We start from the raw sequence: 17,075 nt of genomic DNA on the forward strand, positions 1-17,075 counted from the left end.
CGCTACCTTCCTCGTCTCTGATGCCACTCTCCCTGGAGATGGCATTCGTATCGCCTCGAGTGCGCTCTTGCGCGAATATTTCGTGGTCCGCTCCATCCACGGTGATGGCGCGACGCTCGATATATCAGAGTCATCGTTGTATCCGACTGGTGCATTGCTGCCGGTCCGAGCGTTATTGACTGAACCTTTGGTGTATCATTATCGCTTTTTTCAGGTCGAACATTACCGCACTCTGTGTGAACTGCATAGCGTGCCTTACCGCGTCTCGGATACTAAGGACTACCTGAGAGATTTACTCCGTTTGCACCGGTGTGTGTCTAACTGCAGCCCTGTTATCATTGTTTTTGCGCTTCGCAGCAGACCACGAGAGTTTCTTGACTTAAGCCCCCTACCTGCTCCCCAGGATTCTATGCGCGAACGACAGGATGCGTCTGATCGCCGTAGGGAGATCTTGGATGCTTTCACTCGCCGCTTATCAGAACAGGAGTCTGCTCAGTACCGTGCTCGCAATGCTGCCTCTCATCGTGATCGACGGGCTGCTGATGCCGGTGCAGGCGACGACTTTTCGTTTCCTTACTTGTATGATGACGCGTTGAAGGAAAGTATCATACGAGAATGGCAGTTATCGTTTGACGAGACCGCCATGGCCATGGCTGCATGTGCCGTCTGCGCTTATTCTATCCCAGAGGTGGACTTGATGACCATCCCCACTGCACGCGTTCCCCTTCAACTGCTGGGGAACGAGTTTATCCCTGATGAACTCCTTCCGATTGCGTACGACATCGGGGCTTATCAACGCGCCATACTTGAACCTTCAGGCATCACGCCCGACGGCTTGCGTCTCTGTCACTCATGTTCTCGCAGCTTGTTATCTCACCCGCCACATCAGCCTAAGAATGCATTGGCTAATTTTCAGTACTATGCTCGTGATCGTCTGCCTGACGATGTGCGTTCATCTCTGAGTGCCGCGTCACCCGTCGATCGTATCTTGATCGCTCGTGCTCAGGCAAGCAAGATAGTTCATGTTTACTCGCACAAGCAGGGCTCGAATTCATCACGTTTCCCTGAGGAGGCGTCTCAACGCTATGTCAAAGGAAACGTTGCCATTCTTCCACAGGACAGCGTTGCATTACGGCGATTGTTACCTCTGGGGCCCGACGACATCGAGCAGTCCATATGTGTTCTCTTCTCCGGCTCTACGGCACCCGTCACCAGAGAGACGTTGCTCCGCATTCGACCATTACTTGCCTCAAAATCTATTGTGCGGACTCTGCTGAATTTTCTCATACAGAATAATCAGTTCTATCGCGAATCTGATATTCAGTACTGTGAAGAAAATGTCAGCAACCTTTTTTATCCTGAACATGATCATCTAAACTGTGCCCCATTACAATCTATGGATGTTTGTGCTATTGCTGGCGAGGATGATGTTGTGTCTGATGACACATTCACTGTTTCACACTCGTCGGGTAGGGAAGCCTCAACGGATGACTCTGTATCCTCATATTATCGAAATGGCGACTTTGTCTTGCCGAGTGTAGGTTACACAATCGGCGATCATTCTGTAGGTTCTCGAGATAAAATGAAACATCTCGCTTTGGGACATATCTTGGGTGGAAGGGTGTTCTTACGGTCTCGAGTGGGCACGTCCTTTATTTCTGAAGACGAACCCTCTTTTTTATCGCTTGTATTTCCTCATTTAGATCCATGGGGTATAGGAGGATTCAACCATCCTGCCCGCTCCGTATCACAGCGAATTTCGTTCAAGCAGCAAGTCATTAATTTACTAAGGCAACATAACTCCCATTTTGTGAAGGACCCTCTGTTCCCCTTCATATGTTGGAACGTCGTCCAGAAACGCGCTGTCCGCCAGAATACCAAGTTTTCTGTGTCTGGCACTTCACAGTTATCCCTTCAACGGGATTTATTAGACGTTGCACCATCACTTACGGATCTCGCCATTAAGTGGGAAAAGGATCCTCGTGCAAAACCATCCACACCTTTAGAGCGTAAAGCTGCCAGCCTGCTACGACGAATACAGTTTGTCTCTACTAATATTCCGGGAAGTAGCGGCTACAAATTAGCACGTCGCAATGAGATACGCGGGCTCTCGAGAACGTTTGGTAGTCCCGCATTATTTGTCACTATTAACCCTTACGATCTTGGCAGCAGTGTGCTGGCGACTGTATCCGGTATACCTCGTCCGCTGTGGCGCGTGATGGACTCATTTGAACAGGCAAAACATGTGGCCGACCATCCTTTCCATGCTGCACTTGCTTTTGACATGCAAATTTTATCGTTCATAAACACAGTCCTCCGGTATCGTCAAAAAGGTCCAGGATTGTTTGGGCGGTGTATTGCTTTCTATGGAATGGTTGAGGCACAAGGGAGGGGTACATTGCATTGTCATATGTTGATTTGGTTACAGGGCTGTCCAAACCCGCAAGCGCTGCGTGATCGAATGTCGTCTGACCCAGGCTTTCAGTTATCCGTTTTTCGGTGGATTGAGCATAACATTAAATATGAATTGCCTGATCAGACGTCCGCTGCTGACATTATTGTGTCAAATAACGTCCAACCACCTGCTCGTGAACGTGCTGAGCCTGATCCTCGTATGCATGCAGCTCCCGATCGTCGCACACTGGATAACAACTCATTCGCTATTGATTTTATTTGGTTTGTCACATTATTAGTCATTTTCTGCAACTGGCATGATCACACCGACACATGTTATAAGTACTTGAAACCTGGACAACGGCGTGATAACTCTACATGCCGCATGCGCATAGATGGGTCAACACGTCCTACGACTGAAATTGATCCTGAGACAGGATCCATCTTGTTAAGGCGCCTCCATCCGTGGATTAATAACTATCACCCCGTTGTGATCTTTTTGTTGCAATGCAATATGGATATCAAGTTTGTTGGATCAGGTGAAGCTGCAAAAGCCCTCGTATTTTATATTACAGAATACGTGACAAAGCTAGACCTTCAAATGCACGTGGGTATAACAGCCCTTGATTATGCTGTTAAGAAATACGAGGCCAAGTACCTGCACGATGTTGTCACCCCGAACCCTACACGAGCCTGTAACTTAATGACTAAATGTGTGAACTCAATGATGGCCCGTCAGGAGATGTCTCAGCAACAGGTAATGAGGTATCTATGTGGCAGTGGAGATCATTATGCAAGTCATTTCTTTGAGACAGTGCAGCTGTATGAATTTGACTCAGCGTTGAAGAGATGGGAAGCCACAAACGGCATTGTTACTGATGAGAACAATGTACTCGACGATCAGAGAGCAACTGAAGATGGCGATGATGTTATGCATTTTTCCATTTCACAGCATGAAGGTGTTGTCGTGAGTAATCACGTTCAGGATTATCAATTCAGGTCCCAGTCGTCTGATTATGAGTCACTATCCTTATACCGATTTGCATCCCTTGTACGAATCCGCACAATGACTTCTGCTGAACACGTCTATTTTGGACTTTCTGCCACAAACGCACCTTTGAATACCAGTCAATCTAACAGCTTGGAGATTGAATCGGACGATCCAAATCTCTCCCCAGGTGTTGACCACGCGGTTATCAATGATGATGATGCAAACTCAGATATTGAGCCTGCTGTAGAAGACATTATTAGTGAGAATAATCATGAAGATCTGCTCAATGAACCTAAATGTGTTCGTTTCTCAGATGCCGAACATCCGCAATTTCTCACCCATGTTATGGTTAAACGCCAGACAGCAAGTGTTCCTGTATTACTCTCCCGAGACATTCCTCGACGACAGGGTCCTGTTGCAGATGAGGAGCGGTGCTGTCGGCTTGTATTACTGTTATTCAAGCCATGGCGTCAATTCTCTGACCTCAGAGGGAATTATGAAAGCTGGGTTGATGCTTACAACGCGTTTTCGTTTAATCCAGCCGACATTGACACCATCAACAACCTTGATGTTGAAAATGAATGTGCTGATGCAAAGGAAAGTTACGCCAAAAAGATGTACTCAGAAATCGCCCGTGACTTGCATCAGCTTGGCTTGTCCCCCGATCAGATCAATGACAATACTATGTTTGAAGCAACTCTCAGAACAGACCCACACATCTCTCCTCCGTCTGATGATGATATGTCAGACAATGGTGACATGAGTGATGATGATGCTGGCAGATCCCTGAGTTTTGTATCAGATCGAGACTTGCTGTGCATTGATGCAGCCTCCGCTGCCGGTCTCTTCCAAGCTGGTCCATCATGTTTGGTGTCTTCTCCAAGTGTAGCTGACACTGGTTCAGCTATTAGACAAATTGAACATTCTGACGAGGGTCCAATGGCAGAACACCAAAAGCTGATGCGTGCTCAACGAAAACGGAGGCGGCCCGAGCATGAACCCTCCAACATTGATGATCGTAATGTTCGACAGCGTGTAGATGAGATACTACCACAGATATCAGCAAACCGGATGGCTGATGGCTGTGACTCTACGAACATTCCTTTCGACCCCGTTATGTTGGATGAGTCCACGAAGGCACAGATTATGGACAACATCATTGATGCATTTCAACTTCGAAGTAACAAGGAGCAAATGCAGGCATTTCTGATGATTGCGGAGCATTTCTTGTTGGGTAAGACAGAACAATTGCTGATGTTCCTGAGTGGTATAGGTGGTTCCGGAAAATCGCATGTCATTCGTGCTGTTGTCGAGCTTTTTAGACGATGTGGATGTTCTGAACGCTTGATGCTTGCTGCACCAACAGGTGCAGCTGCTGTTCTGATCAATGGGTACACTATCCATTCATTGACATTTCTACCTTCTGGTAAATTCAGAGTGAATCACACCGAGTTAGAAGGTACATGGAAATTGACTCTATACCTTATTCTCGATGAGGTGTCTATGATAGGTGCCCAATTTCTGGCCGAAATCTCCCAGCGTATGTCTGCTGCGAAATCATGGCAAGAGGGAGCAAACTCGTTACCATTTGGAGGTATGAACGTCATATTTTCTGGTGATATGGGTCAACTACCGCAGCCTAGAGCACTCTCTCTGTATAGTCATAAACTCGTCAGTAAACTCCGGCCAAACCTAACGCATGCAAACGTAGGTCAGCTTGCAATGCAGGGCATATGCCTTTGGCGACAGGTACACACTGTTGTCGAGCTCAAGCAAAACATTCGTGCAAAGAAGGATCCCGACTTCATTGCTCTGCTAAATCGAATCCGTGTTGGCTCACCTCGCAAATTTGCCAATCAAGAGGGCTTACCTCCCGATCACGTTGTTCTTTGTTCTCGGATCTTGTCGACACTGAAAGCCACAGATCTGCTTTCTGCTCATCGATTCCGTGATGTCCCAATCATCGTCGGTCGTAAAACGTTGCGTGATGCTATTAATATGCAGAAGTGTCGCGCACTCGCTGATTCGCTCGGCGTTCCATTCAACTGGTATTACAGCAAAGACAGGCGAGGCAGGAAACCTTTAAGTTCAGACATCCAGAAAATGGTATGGCAATTGGATTCTTCGTCCACTGACGACGCACTGTCTAAGCTGCCACTTGTACCCAATATGCCTGTCATGATCACGGAAAACATCTCAATAGGCGATGGTATAGTGAATGGGACCGAAGGTACACTTGTGTCTGTAAAGTTCTCAACGGATGCACGAGGGAGACGATTTGCTGAATGTGTGTACGTCAAAATCATAGGTACTGACATACGCTTTCATGACCTTGACGCCGGAATTGTTCCTGTGTTTGCAACCTCTTCTTCATTCACTTATCAGCCCCCCCATGGAGAAAAATACTCTGTGTCTAGAACGCAACTTCCCATACTACCTGCATGGTGCATGATAGATTATAAAGCTCAAGGGCGTACTATGTCGTGTGTGGTAGTCGACCTTACTACAGCAACATCATTGCAAAATGTGTATGTCATGCTTTCAAGGGCTACATCATTAGATAATTTAGCAATCTTACGCACATTTTCCGCAAGCAAGATTCAACAACATGCAGCGCATGATTTAAGAAACGAGTTACATCGAATTGACATAGCAGCAGACAAATCGTCAACAGACTTCGCACGCACACACATGACAGAATCCGGCCTAGAGAATGTGTGCGCGTAGCTCCTGTGTATGCTTGTCGACTTTCTCTCCATGCAACGACTACCCACCTCAACGCGAGGTCAATGTCGGGCACAACAGCGAGCGCTGTGTGGCCATCTACTCTGTGCAAGGTGGATTAGTCGTCAGTGCGAGCCGTTATAGCTGTTTGCAGCACTGTGGATGGTGCTATCGCACAAGGTCCTCTTTTCAAAATTCATGAACTTGAGGCCACTAGAATCACCTGTACAAGCTCAATATGTATATAGTCTTCATGTGGAATATCAGTTACGTTTAGGATATAAAGAACAGGTAACAGGAGCGAGAGAGTGAAGGCGATATGTGATGCATAACATAATGATGACAGATCTTCCAACCCTCATGGTCAACAAAAACGGAAAAAGTCATAGTCAACCGCAACAATTACAATGTACTTACTTTCTAGGGTGGAGTTCAGATCGAATGAGACCATCTTTAAGTTGGGAAAGCCACCCAACGAGGATCTATAGCGCAACAGCCGCTCATATACTGTACCATTACGACTTTAAGTTCGTCCCCTGTCCACCCAGGGCTCGAACTGAACTTAGTTAGGGTGGACAGTCCACCCTCGGTCAACCCATCCGAACTTAGAGAGGTGGACAGACGTGCAAACAACAAAATCATACCAAAAATAGAATAAATATACAAATAACACTCATAAACGTTCTCATTAACTGATATCCCTTGTAATGATATTCTCACTTCGGGATAAGGCTGAGAGGATCATTTGACCTGAATTAGTGCAATGTTTGACGTTTTCTGTTCCAGAACACGAACAATGTCCACCAGGCCACCTACCCGTTGAACTTGTTGGGGTGGACAGGCGGAATTTAATTTAATAAATTCCCACGCCACCGTGAACTTAAGGTCGTAATGGTACAGTAACCTCGACACACCTCCGTGTGATACTAAGACCATACGTTACTCAATCCATACGGAAACCATATACACACCTATGAGTTTACCAGGACATATGATTGACGTCGTCATTGAGTCAAGGGAGTGGTTTGTTGATGAGTTATGACCGAACATTTGTAGACCTTGTGTAGATAGCGCTATCCCTAATGACAGACGTTCGAGTGTGATTCAATCAACGTAGAAAGTATATGCACACCTCGGCCCCATCAGTACGAATCCATTGGTCCCACTTTTGAGTTCAACAGCCCATGCGTTCACGAGATATGAGTGAACAATGTCAGACAGCACCCAACAATAGCCCCTGAAGCATGATTTTTGAGAACTGTGTCAAACGAAATAAAAAATATACACGCACCTGGAGATTGATGAGGCGAGTCGAACGGCCCAGCGGTTCACGAGATATGGCCGAACGACTGTGGAGGGGCTGACGTCGAAAAAAGCGTGTGTTTTGACGCGCGGCGCAACTTTTCTGCAAACGGCAATAACGTGCACCTGATGCTTGCGTCGCATCGCCACACCCCTCACCCTCACCACTCTCCATGCACGGGTATTGGTCCATGTCGCCTACGCATGCGTACTGCACACCCAATACCCGCGCGCGTGGAGAGTTTCCCCCCCCCCCTTGCCTCCTCTCCGTCTCGCGTGGCTACGTGCTGCAAGAAGAAAAAAAACCCCGCGCCCCTGTGTGCTCAAAACGCACTCCAGCCCGCACGTCCAGTGCCATCAACGACGCGCCGGCTCTCAAACGCGCTTCATTTGAAGCCGAACGCGTTCGACGACCATTCTGGACGTCATCTGCATGGTCGCCTGCGGGAGGAATTCAACAACAACCGCCTTTGAGTCTGTTCACATACCATACCGCACCCCCGACCTCTGCACTCGCGCAGGATGAGCCCTGTGCCATTTCTGAGGCACGGGTTTGCTGTCAGTACGCAGCTATCCCCTCGTTTTCACAAGTAATGCTAATTTGCAACATTTAATATGTTACCGCTTAGGTCACTGACTGCGCCTCTCAACATCAGCCGCACATCCACGTCATCGGTGCACCTACGTCTGAAACCCCTATCTCTCTCTTACTCATGTTCCCCATCCATGTCTTTTCTGAACGGTCAGTCCTCAACATTTATCACACGTATTACCCACTGACGACCACAGCTGACGATGGTACTGTTGTCCTGGCGCACTGGCCAAGTGACACCAAACCATATATTGAACGACTATATCCCAACATTAACTGCCCCTGGCTCGGGACAGATGTCGCGACAGCACGGTCTGTTGTCCCAACAGACATGGATGACTTTGCATCTTGGGCGACCATACAAGACAACGTCAATGCGAGTGACAGATACCGCAGGAAGTGGCTACTCTACAGCGCAAAGATCTCAAATGACCTCGGATCTGACATGGCAGCACGTCGAGTGACACTTAAGATCCACGGATTTATCAAGTCACTCAACATTAGCACCTTTGGCGACTGGAAAGGGTAAATCTATGTCTCACCAGATGCGTCAACTAACTCTTTCTCTACTAGACAGCCAGGGTCAGTCAACACCGCCAGTCATTTTTTGATCCTTAACTCGGGCAGCCACCGTGACGTATGGGGAATGACCACCGACCCCCTCAATAACATAGCGCAATATGCCACACGTGTCCTGCGTCATCCATTCAATAGCACTTTCCCAATTTTTGGTCGACAACTTCTGTTCCAGCACCGTGTATTTGATAAGGTGTGTCCGTGTTCATCATTACTTGGCCCATATTGACGTGATTATTCAGATCAACGACACCACGGTTGACGATCACTCCACTGCATATACGAACTTTGGCGAGTTGGATGATCCATTTAGTCTTCTACCCAAAATCCCTCCTGGCTGGAGGCTAGCACCACAGGTGCACGTGCGGGCGGCAGGTCCCGGCGGTAAAATCTCCGACCTGCCGTCTCCTGTACTCTCTCCTGGTGACTTTGTCGAGGTTCTTGCACAGATTGACCTCGTGCTTGCTCCTAACAACCGAGGACGGCTTACGCTAAAGGTTTTCCTCTCCTTTGTTGGCATAACCAGACTAGCCAAAGCTACAGAACACTCCCCCAGTATGTGTTTGGATGACGTCCGGACCATCATTAACTGACGTTCGCTTTCAACATGAACGTAGGCCATATCCAAACGAGCTCTATCGCCTCCTGCATCACATGCCCGAGAGGGCCACCGCGATGAAAGGCAGCGGCTTTCCCCCAATTTCATACACTGAGACGGTCAAGGGCTAGGCTAACTGCTGATTGACGAGTGCGTACCAATTTTGAAAATAGGTTACTCTTGATTGGGCTCCGTTGTGTCATTGTACTTCTACTTTTGCACAAATGATATTCTCCACCCTCCTATCCATCAACCCCCCTTTTTGGTTAAGAATGAAAACCGGCTGTGTCTCCCTATCCCGTCAATGTCATAAAGGCGTCTTCATCCTTCGCGCCGACCACAGCTCCTCCTCTCCCGTTGACTAACATAATCTACCATCTGTTATGACTAACCGGAAACGCACGCTGGAAAATCCTGCGTCGGACGATGCAAAACGTCCAAAGTATATCCCTGCATTCTCATTACATGCTTGTCTTACCATTGTGTAGACTTGATGAATCGTCGGTGGTGAACCAAGCTGATGAAATTGCAGCACCACCGGGGTACGTGTCATATCCTTCGTGATGTATTCTCTTTCTTACCTCGGTATTAGAACCAAGCATCAAACCGACGCATCCTTAGCGACCGACGCAGGCAGCATACAGTTGAGCTCTCAAGCTAGTCAACAGTATGTTACCCAACAACTTACGCGTTCATGACGTCATTGTCCACGCCCTTAATTCTCCAGCACTAACAATGCAACAATGTCTGCAACTGACCCTACCTCTGCACCTCTGGTTCCTACCAACGCAACAACTATCACAACTGTTGCTACGGAAGCGCGGCTGGCGGTCACTCTGTCCATTCCTACTACGGTGCCAATGACTTCCCAAGCGACAGACCTTGGAGCATATTCGATTACGCCTCAATCAACAACGTCACCTTCAAGTTCCAGTCCCGTGTCACCGCCACGTCTGTATGTTATCTTTCCGCTGTCTTCCTATACTGTGACTCATACGTACTGGTAGTCCACAAATTCATCGCCCACCTCAGATCAATCACGCCAGTGGAATATCAGGAACCAGCGGCCGATGTGCCACTATTGGATCATTGCTAGGGTCCGTAACTATCACGGCTGTCGATGAGGATTATATCAAAGATTTGCCCGATGACGTCCAACAGTTTGTGTTAACTATTCTCTCGTACACCTCTCACTAATTTTATGCCTTCCAGGCGTGTCAAGAACTTGATGGCCTTTGAAAACCCGTCTCAAAACACGTTTGCGTGGGGCAAGCTTCCGCGAAACGCCGCGTGGGGCAGCATCACGAGTTCTATCGCCAACACCGACAAACTTATCTGCAATCCCCATACCACTACGCCTATCAATGTCATATGCTGTGGTAAAGTCATCTCACTATCATTTGGTAGCCAAGAGCAGCCTGTCCCTAAGGCGTCTATCGTCATTCTGCCACCTTCGCAACCTCTCTCAATCCAGGCCTGTCGACTCACTTCAGGCCTATCTGACCCTACTCTCACAAGTAAGCTCTAATTGTTGATAGGTGTCTTTGACATACTCTGACTTATTCTAGTGCCAGATCCGCTAACGTGGCATACCGTACAGTTCAGCAGGTTCCAACAATGCAAGTTGCCAAACGGCGAGAAAGGTCCCGTACGTATATGCATCATACTATTACTTATATTTCATAACCCATTGCCTCTTATCAGATTGTCCTCTTCGATTCTGTTTACGATGCCCAACTCGGTATTTTGCCCCGAACAGTGAGACCTAAGCTGACACCTCTGGACATCAAGAAACACAACATAGTTATGATTGAAGCGCGTATCAGCAAATACAATACGAAATCACTTGACACGGGTAGGTGGCTTAGTCGCGCTCAATACGAGTTTACGGCAATCCACTTGCTTTACTCATCGCCTATCATTGAGACGGGCGATGAAGAGGTTGGAGATGACGATGTTTTTGCCAACTTAACTTCGTTCTGAAACTATAACGAATATAACATACAACAATGTCGAAATTGCCTGCGCTTGTTATGTACTCCGCTCTGAGTTTACTACGTCTAACTTGTAGTATATGATCGTAAACTTTGTATTAGTTTATGCGACCTTAACTTCTGTTGTATTCTGTGAATGCGCTAGTGGCCTCCATCGCCATTACCTACTCTCCCGTATCGTACTTGAAGCTCCCGCTAGCCTGAGGTTCCAGGTATGCCCGCCAGGGCGATGAGTATTGTCGATGTACTCACTATCAAAATGGCTATTATGTAATATTGTACCAGGGCGCCCGAGGTCGTCCAGGTGTGTACTGTACCTTTCGTTCTGAGCCCGACAATTTTGGCTTGACTCGGGCCTGGGGTTATGGTGTACTGTGATCCCACGTCAGAATACACACCCACGTCAGGATGCACACTTCGCTTTCTAGCCCGTTCCCCGTGCAAAACTCTCAAAGTAAATTCATGACAATTATGTTTGGATCATATTCAATGTGCCATAACGTTTGTAGGGCCGGGTAACATCTGGATGACGAGCTACGAGTACTAGAAGGTGAAAAATGGGCTACTTTGAAAAAATTTAGAGCTTTATCAAACTTTACGCGCTCATACAGTTGCGCTATACAGCTTGAATAGGCCAAGGGTGCTAAGTACGCCTCTTGAGCTGACTTTAAGATACAGTTGGGCATATCATAAGGGCAGGAACTCTCTATAACTTCAAATAGCTGAAGAACTCGCTCTCGGGATGTTATCACGCCCAATAGCCACCGTAACGCCGTTAGCGACACGCGATTAATGAACCCGTATTCCCTTTTTGGGGCTCGCCTAAGCCGCCTTCCTTCCCAATTTGGCGTGAACCACCGCCACCGGAAGCATTACAAGCCGTGCATTCTGACGTGGGTCCCCGATAACGTCCAAATTCACCGATCCTTGAATCAAGAGGGATCCCGCAACCTTGACACTTCAGGGATTTTTTGGATGAGAGCTTATGTCCGGACGGGTTTCCAAACCTAAATTTAGCACGATTGCATGTCTCAAAAATATTCCAGATATTTTAGAAATTTGGCCGTGTATTCTGACGTGGGATCACAATACTTTGGATTGAATTAAATGCTAGTCAAAAACAGCATTAATTACAGCGCAAGTTCGAATAGATCTCGAAGTCAACAAGCACGGAAGTACAAGTTTAGTTACAAAACCTCCAGCACATCCCTTCGTCCATCCTCCAGACCGGCTGTGGCAGCGCTAGCCGCTCATCGCTTCTTTCACTGCATGGTCTATTGACCGTGACCAGTCATGTCCATTCCCCACGATACTCCCCCACCTCTCCCCGCCATCCCTTCTCTTCCCCCCATTGTCATGCCCGCTGCCGGCGACGTTCTAGATCGCCCTTCTACTCCACGTCGAATCTCTTCTACTCGCATGTCTACTTCTCATCCATCTACCTCTCTCGCGTCTCAAGATTCCGTCCTCGCATCGTCTTTCGTCGATCCTGAGATACCTCCTACATCTCCCACGTCAACTTCCCCGTTCACTCCCTCCAACATGTCTGCTCTCAAGAAATCATTATCCATTGACTCTTTTGGGCACCACCCTTCTCACATACCGTTTGCCTTTGAGCAAACATACAGGACAAACCGCAGGTCCGAACGGGAGTCTGCGGACAAGTCTCCGAATCGAGGCACAAGCATCACAGCAACGAGCGACTCCTACGATCCCCCGCGCTCTGAGCCAGAGATGTGGCAACCATCAACTCGATATGGCGAAGCTGGTAGACGTACCTCCCTACGTCAAGGAGAGCAGCCCCGAACGCACCGCCCGGGAGAACTACGACTTCCGGCCAACGATACCCATAACTCATTGTCGAACTCCGCACCGTCCGTGTCTCGGCCTCGAGCCGAGCCTCCACGGTTGCATTCTGCTTCGTCGCTGCAGTCATTCCCTCAGCGAACATCAACACTTGCTGCACAGGGCCGTGTGCGGAGTGGCAGTTTAGGACTACAATCTCAGTCTCACAGGCCAATTAGGACTTTGCCACTTGAGTCTTTGAGCATGGTAGGTATCAATGCCTGTGATACGTCTAATATGCTGAGGATATCCTTAGGTGTTGCCCTTGACTGAGCTGCAGATAGCTGTCGTAGGACCAACAGGCTGTGGGAAAACTAGTTTCATCATGGAGGATGCAAAAAAGCGCAGCGATACCAGCGTGCTATCTTCCTCGGCGACGGAACTACATCCGTACCCAACCTATCGATGTAAATTCGACATGTATCCTCTGTTTAGCATTGGTTGACTCTTCACTCAGATACTCGTCCTATCGATTGGATAAATCAGGACGAAGTTACATGCATTCGCCTCGTCGTTTATGAGTTGGACATGATGAAAGCGAAATTAGCTTCAGACGTCGACGCAGTCTTCATTTGTTATGACGCCTCTGATATATCATCTTTGGAGTTAGTCAGAGGTTTTCTCGGTGTGTGTTTCAGGTCACCGGTCTCGCATTTCCTCATCTTTCGTAGATGAGATACCTTCTGGGACTTCAATCGTTGCAATAGCATGCAAGTCAGATCTGGCTTCTGAAGCTAGCATCTCCCGTGCTTCTGATATGTTCAGCAACTACAACATCGGTTTGGTTCCAGTGTCACTACAATCACCCGAAGGAAGAGACAAGGTGCGCAGGGGGTTTAATTGGCTGTTGCGGTCTCGGCTTGTTGGTTCGAACCCAAGTAGGATATTATCCTATGTTTTTGTCGATGACTCACATGTTCTCTCTATGCAGACAATGACTATCGCAACCCGGCTTCGCCTCTAGCACTGTCTTCTCCAGTTCCATGGGAGAGACGGAGCCCAGCATCCGCAACGCCCCCCGCTGTACCCGCTCCCAGCCTGACTGATGACCCCATCTCTCCTTCAACATCACCGCTCATAGCTTCGAGGGTTCCACAAGTGCCTCGGCCAGCTGTCGGCACTGAAATGAACCCATTTGATGAACTTGTAGACTCTGGCATAGGTTTAGGTGCCACTCCAGAGTCATTCCACACAGACAGCAGTGACTTAGGCCGGTTAGAACATGACTTACAATCATCATCTCCACAACCATCAGGTCCCCCCGTAGATGATCTTGTAGCTGGCGAGGAAGACGGTCCTAGTGCCCCCCTCAAAGAGAGAGACATGTCAGTATCTTCGTTCTATCACGAATTTATCCCTAATCATCATGGCTAGTCGATCCACCCCTTATGCTACGTTGGATGAGCTTCTCGACAAACTCGTGTTTCTGTCTGTCAGCGGCGATGGTGAGTATTGCTCCTCAGAGCTTAGACTCACGACTAACCCTTTCCAAAGACTCTAATTTTATATCACATTTCCTCCTCACTTACAGAAGATTTGCAACCCCACGGAGTCTTCTGTTAGCCATGCAGAAGCGAATGAGGCAGCTCGACGCCATCATTTGTGATCCCATGTTTGCCTGTTATGCACAGATGAGGTAGCGTGATCACCCAGCCGCTTCGTTTCAAATCTAACCTCGTCGTGCTTGATCAGGATATGTCATCTCTTGGACACCTGGATGGACAATTTTCCTCACGATTTCGCCGTCCCAGGGGCTGCAAGTGCTTTGAATGCTGTTGTGAAGTCCATCATTTCCAAGACCTATCTTCTTCATTATGGAGCCGATTTCCTCCCTTTTCTTGAGCGTGCACCAGGCTTAGTGGACAAGGATGCGTCGTGGTCCCTAAAGGCAGAGACGACTCTCGAAGAACCAGAGGAACTATATGATGAAGAAGAAGAGCCGCTGGCTACGGATGCGCAATCAGCCACTGCCAGTTTATCCGCTTCGAACTCTGATGATGGTGCTTCGTCTCCGCTGAGTTCGCGGGAGCGCAAGCCCAGTATACAAGTTGGTTCTAAGACAATCTCGGTCCCCTCTCTTCATTCGCAGGACGATGGCGACAAGCCGATGTCAGAGAAAGTCATGCTGACCAAGCTTCGTACCCTTGCAATGGATGTATTGGCGGCAGATAGTAACGAGATAGCGGAAGAGATTACCAGGATTGAAGTGAAACTTTTTTTGGAAATTGAGGTGAACATCGCAGTTTACCCTTTCTCATTTGCTAGTTTGTTGACGCGAGATGGTAGCCTAGGGACTGGCTCAAGTACACGTTCAGTTCGAGCAAGAAGGATCCCGACGACCTCATAGGTCAATTTAACATGCTCTCAAACCACCTGGCAGATTGGTAAGAAGCCATCACCTTGGTTGTTCTGCGTGTACTCACTGTACCTAGGGTTGCTTCTTTGATATTGTGTCATGACAAGCCGAAGCAGCGCGCGAGACAGATTGAGAAGTTTTTGGATGTCGCTTCCAAGCTGAGGGCCCACAACAATTACTCAGCTTTACGGGCGTTCGTGGCTGGGATCAATGGAGCTTGCTTTGAGGGCGATGACACGCGTGAAAATCTACGGACCAAATCCCCAGAGCAGTACAAGAATCTCCTATCTTGGGACGTGCTCTTTCAGCAACGGGGATCGCATCATGCATATCGGTTAGCCCTCAGGAATACTAAAGGCGCATGTATACCTGCTCTGTGAGTACAGCGAAGAGTTCTGTCTCGGACTATAACTCATTTGGCTCTAGGGAGATACATCAAAGTGATCTAATTCGCGCGCACGAGGGAAATTCAGATGTTCATGCATTCGATCCCCAGCTCATTCACTGGGGAAAATACAATATGCTTGGCCGATTCGTTCAGAATATCATGCATTGTCAGGCATCATGTCAAAATGCGAAAGAGTACAGGTATCTGGAGCGCTCCAAGATTGCGGACATGATTCAAGGGGATCGCCTTATAATGTCTCAAGAGGTGAAACGATACACATTAATTTTGCAGGTGTTCTGACCTACATGTGACAGATGCAAACGCGGCGTATAGCACCGCCCGATGATCCAGTGGAGGATGAACCAGGGGCACGACCTCCTGCAACCAATGTATCATCACAACGCGATATTACACGAATCCGCAGGGTTTTCCAGCATGTGTTCCATGCCTAACGTGATTAGTGACTAGTGACTGCCGGACGTTAATGTATTGTGATACACCATTACTTTGCATCGATTTCGTGAACCCACTTGGCGGATCGTCTATGCATGGAAGAAAAAAACAACCGTGATCAGCGCCAAAACTCTTGCGCACATATTTTCTCGCCCGTATCAATGTCAATTTTGCGTGCCGCTGCAGGTATGCCGCTAGGCCCTTGAGTGCACCATACGAACCTGTATATATGTCTGGATTGACATATGCTAAACTAAGGGGGTCGACTACCACTTTGTAACATGTTTGATCATGATTAAGCTGGTCAGTTTCATACATTAATCCTGAAAGGTCTAAATACAAGTTGAGCGCTTGCACGTGAACGTAAAAAGGGAAGTGTGGTAGAGTACACCGGAGTTTCGAGGTATATATCAGCGGCTGATACATTGAAATCTTTATATAATTTATCAACACACAAAGCACACGCGTCCACCTATGCAAGCCGGCTAGTGCGTTGCGTATAGACCTACAATCAGCACCTCACTAGCCGCCTTATACAATTCCCTCACTGCTCTATGATACGTTCACCATGAGCGGGTAAAGACCGAATGAGTCTGCATAATTGCCTAGTCTGTACATTCTGAGTCTCCTATTTCGGATGGCGTTGATCCATTCTGAGTCTCCTATTTTGGATGGCGTTGATCTCATCGGCTTTTCATATCTGGTCACATTCGGATCATTCGGGCCATTGATGAGAGGATCGAATCACATCCGATTTAAACGGGGAAATGGCACTGAATTCCAAACATAACAAATACATGCAGTGCACTACCAAATACAAACATAGCACAGACGGATCACTAGCAAAACATACAGCAGGACT

At 47.9% G+C, this 17,075-nt stretch overlaps 5 protein-coding genes across 5 annotated transcripts; all 5 read left to right on the forward strand.

The window, feature by feature from the left end:
- Positions 1 to 409: 409 nt before the first annotated feature.
- Positions 410 to 3,904, forward strand: CONPUDRAFT_44262 (uncharacterized protein; the record flags this gene model as incomplete). Its single annotated transcript, XM_007764244.1, has 2 exons — positions 410 to 3,445; positions 3,623 to 3,904. Coding segments are annotated over 2 exons (3,318 nt in total), but the record flags the coding sequence as incomplete, so codon positions are not given.
- A 441-nt stretch (positions 3,905 to 4,345) lies between these two features.
- On the forward strand, positions 4,346 to 6,112 carry CONPUDRAFT_45042 (uncharacterized protein; the record flags this gene model as incomplete). Its single annotated transcript, XM_007764301.1, has 1 exon — positions 4,346 to 6,112. The coding sequence occupies one exon, from the start codon at positions 4,346 to 4,348 to the stop codon at positions 6,110 to 6,112; it is 1,767 nt and encodes a 588-aa protein (XP_007762491.1).
- A 1,472-nt stretch (positions 6,113 to 7,584) lies between these two features.
- Positions 7,585 to 9,308, forward strand: CONPUDRAFT_69131 (uncharacterized protein; the record flags this gene model as incomplete). The annotated part of the gene is made up of 6 exons (XM_007764503.1): positions 7,585 to 7,962; positions 8,041 to 8,528; positions 8,577 to 8,772; positions 8,822 to 9,076; positions 9,106 to 9,134; positions 9,197 to 9,308. 6 exons carry the CDS (start codon positions 7,585 to 7,587, stop codon positions 9,306 to 9,308), a joined length of 1,458 nt encoding a protein of 485 aa, XP_007762693.1.
- Positions 9,309 to 9,560: 252 nt separating this feature from the next.
- Positions 9,561 to 11,160, forward strand: CONPUDRAFT_69132 (uncharacterized protein; the record flags this gene model as incomplete). The annotated part of the gene is made up of 8 exons (XM_007764504.1): positions 9,561 to 9,619; positions 9,666 to 9,719; positions 9,770 to 9,844; positions 9,905 to 10,132; positions 10,185 to 10,337; positions 10,390 to 10,694; positions 10,746 to 10,825; positions 10,882 to 11,160. The coding sequence occupies 8 exons, from the start codon at positions 9,561 to 9,563 to the stop codon at positions 11,158 to 11,160; spliced, it is 1,233 nt and encodes a 410-aa protein (XP_007762694.1).
- A 1,614-nt stretch (positions 11,161 to 12,774) lies between these two features.
- Positions 12,775 to 16,297, forward strand: CONPUDRAFT_115299 (ras GEF). The gene is made up of 12 exons (XM_007765229.1): positions 12,775 to 13,223; positions 13,273 to 13,423; positions 13,474 to 13,641; positions 13,688 to 13,894; positions 13,948 to 14,341; positions 14,391 to 14,461; positions 14,511 to 14,652; positions 14,709 to 15,246; positions 15,303 to 15,400; positions 15,449 to 15,748; positions 15,799 to 16,024; positions 16,075 to 16,297. The coding sequence occupies exons 1-12, from the start codon at positions 12,906 to 12,908 to the stop codon at positions 16,210 to 16,212; spliced, it is 2,751 nt and encodes a 916-aa protein (XP_007763419.1). The 5' UTR covers positions 12,775 to 12,905; the 3' UTR covers positions 16,213 to 16,297.
- Positions 16,298 to 17,075: the final 778 nt, after the last annotated feature.

Source organism: Coniophora puteana (assembly GCF_000271625.1).
Source record: "Coniophora puteana RWD-64-598 SS2 unplaced genomic scaffold CONPUscaffold_1, whole genome shotgun sequence".
Lineage (NCBI taxonomy): Eukaryota > Fungi > Basidiomycota > Agaricomycetes > Boletales > Coniophoraceae > Coniophora > Coniophora puteana.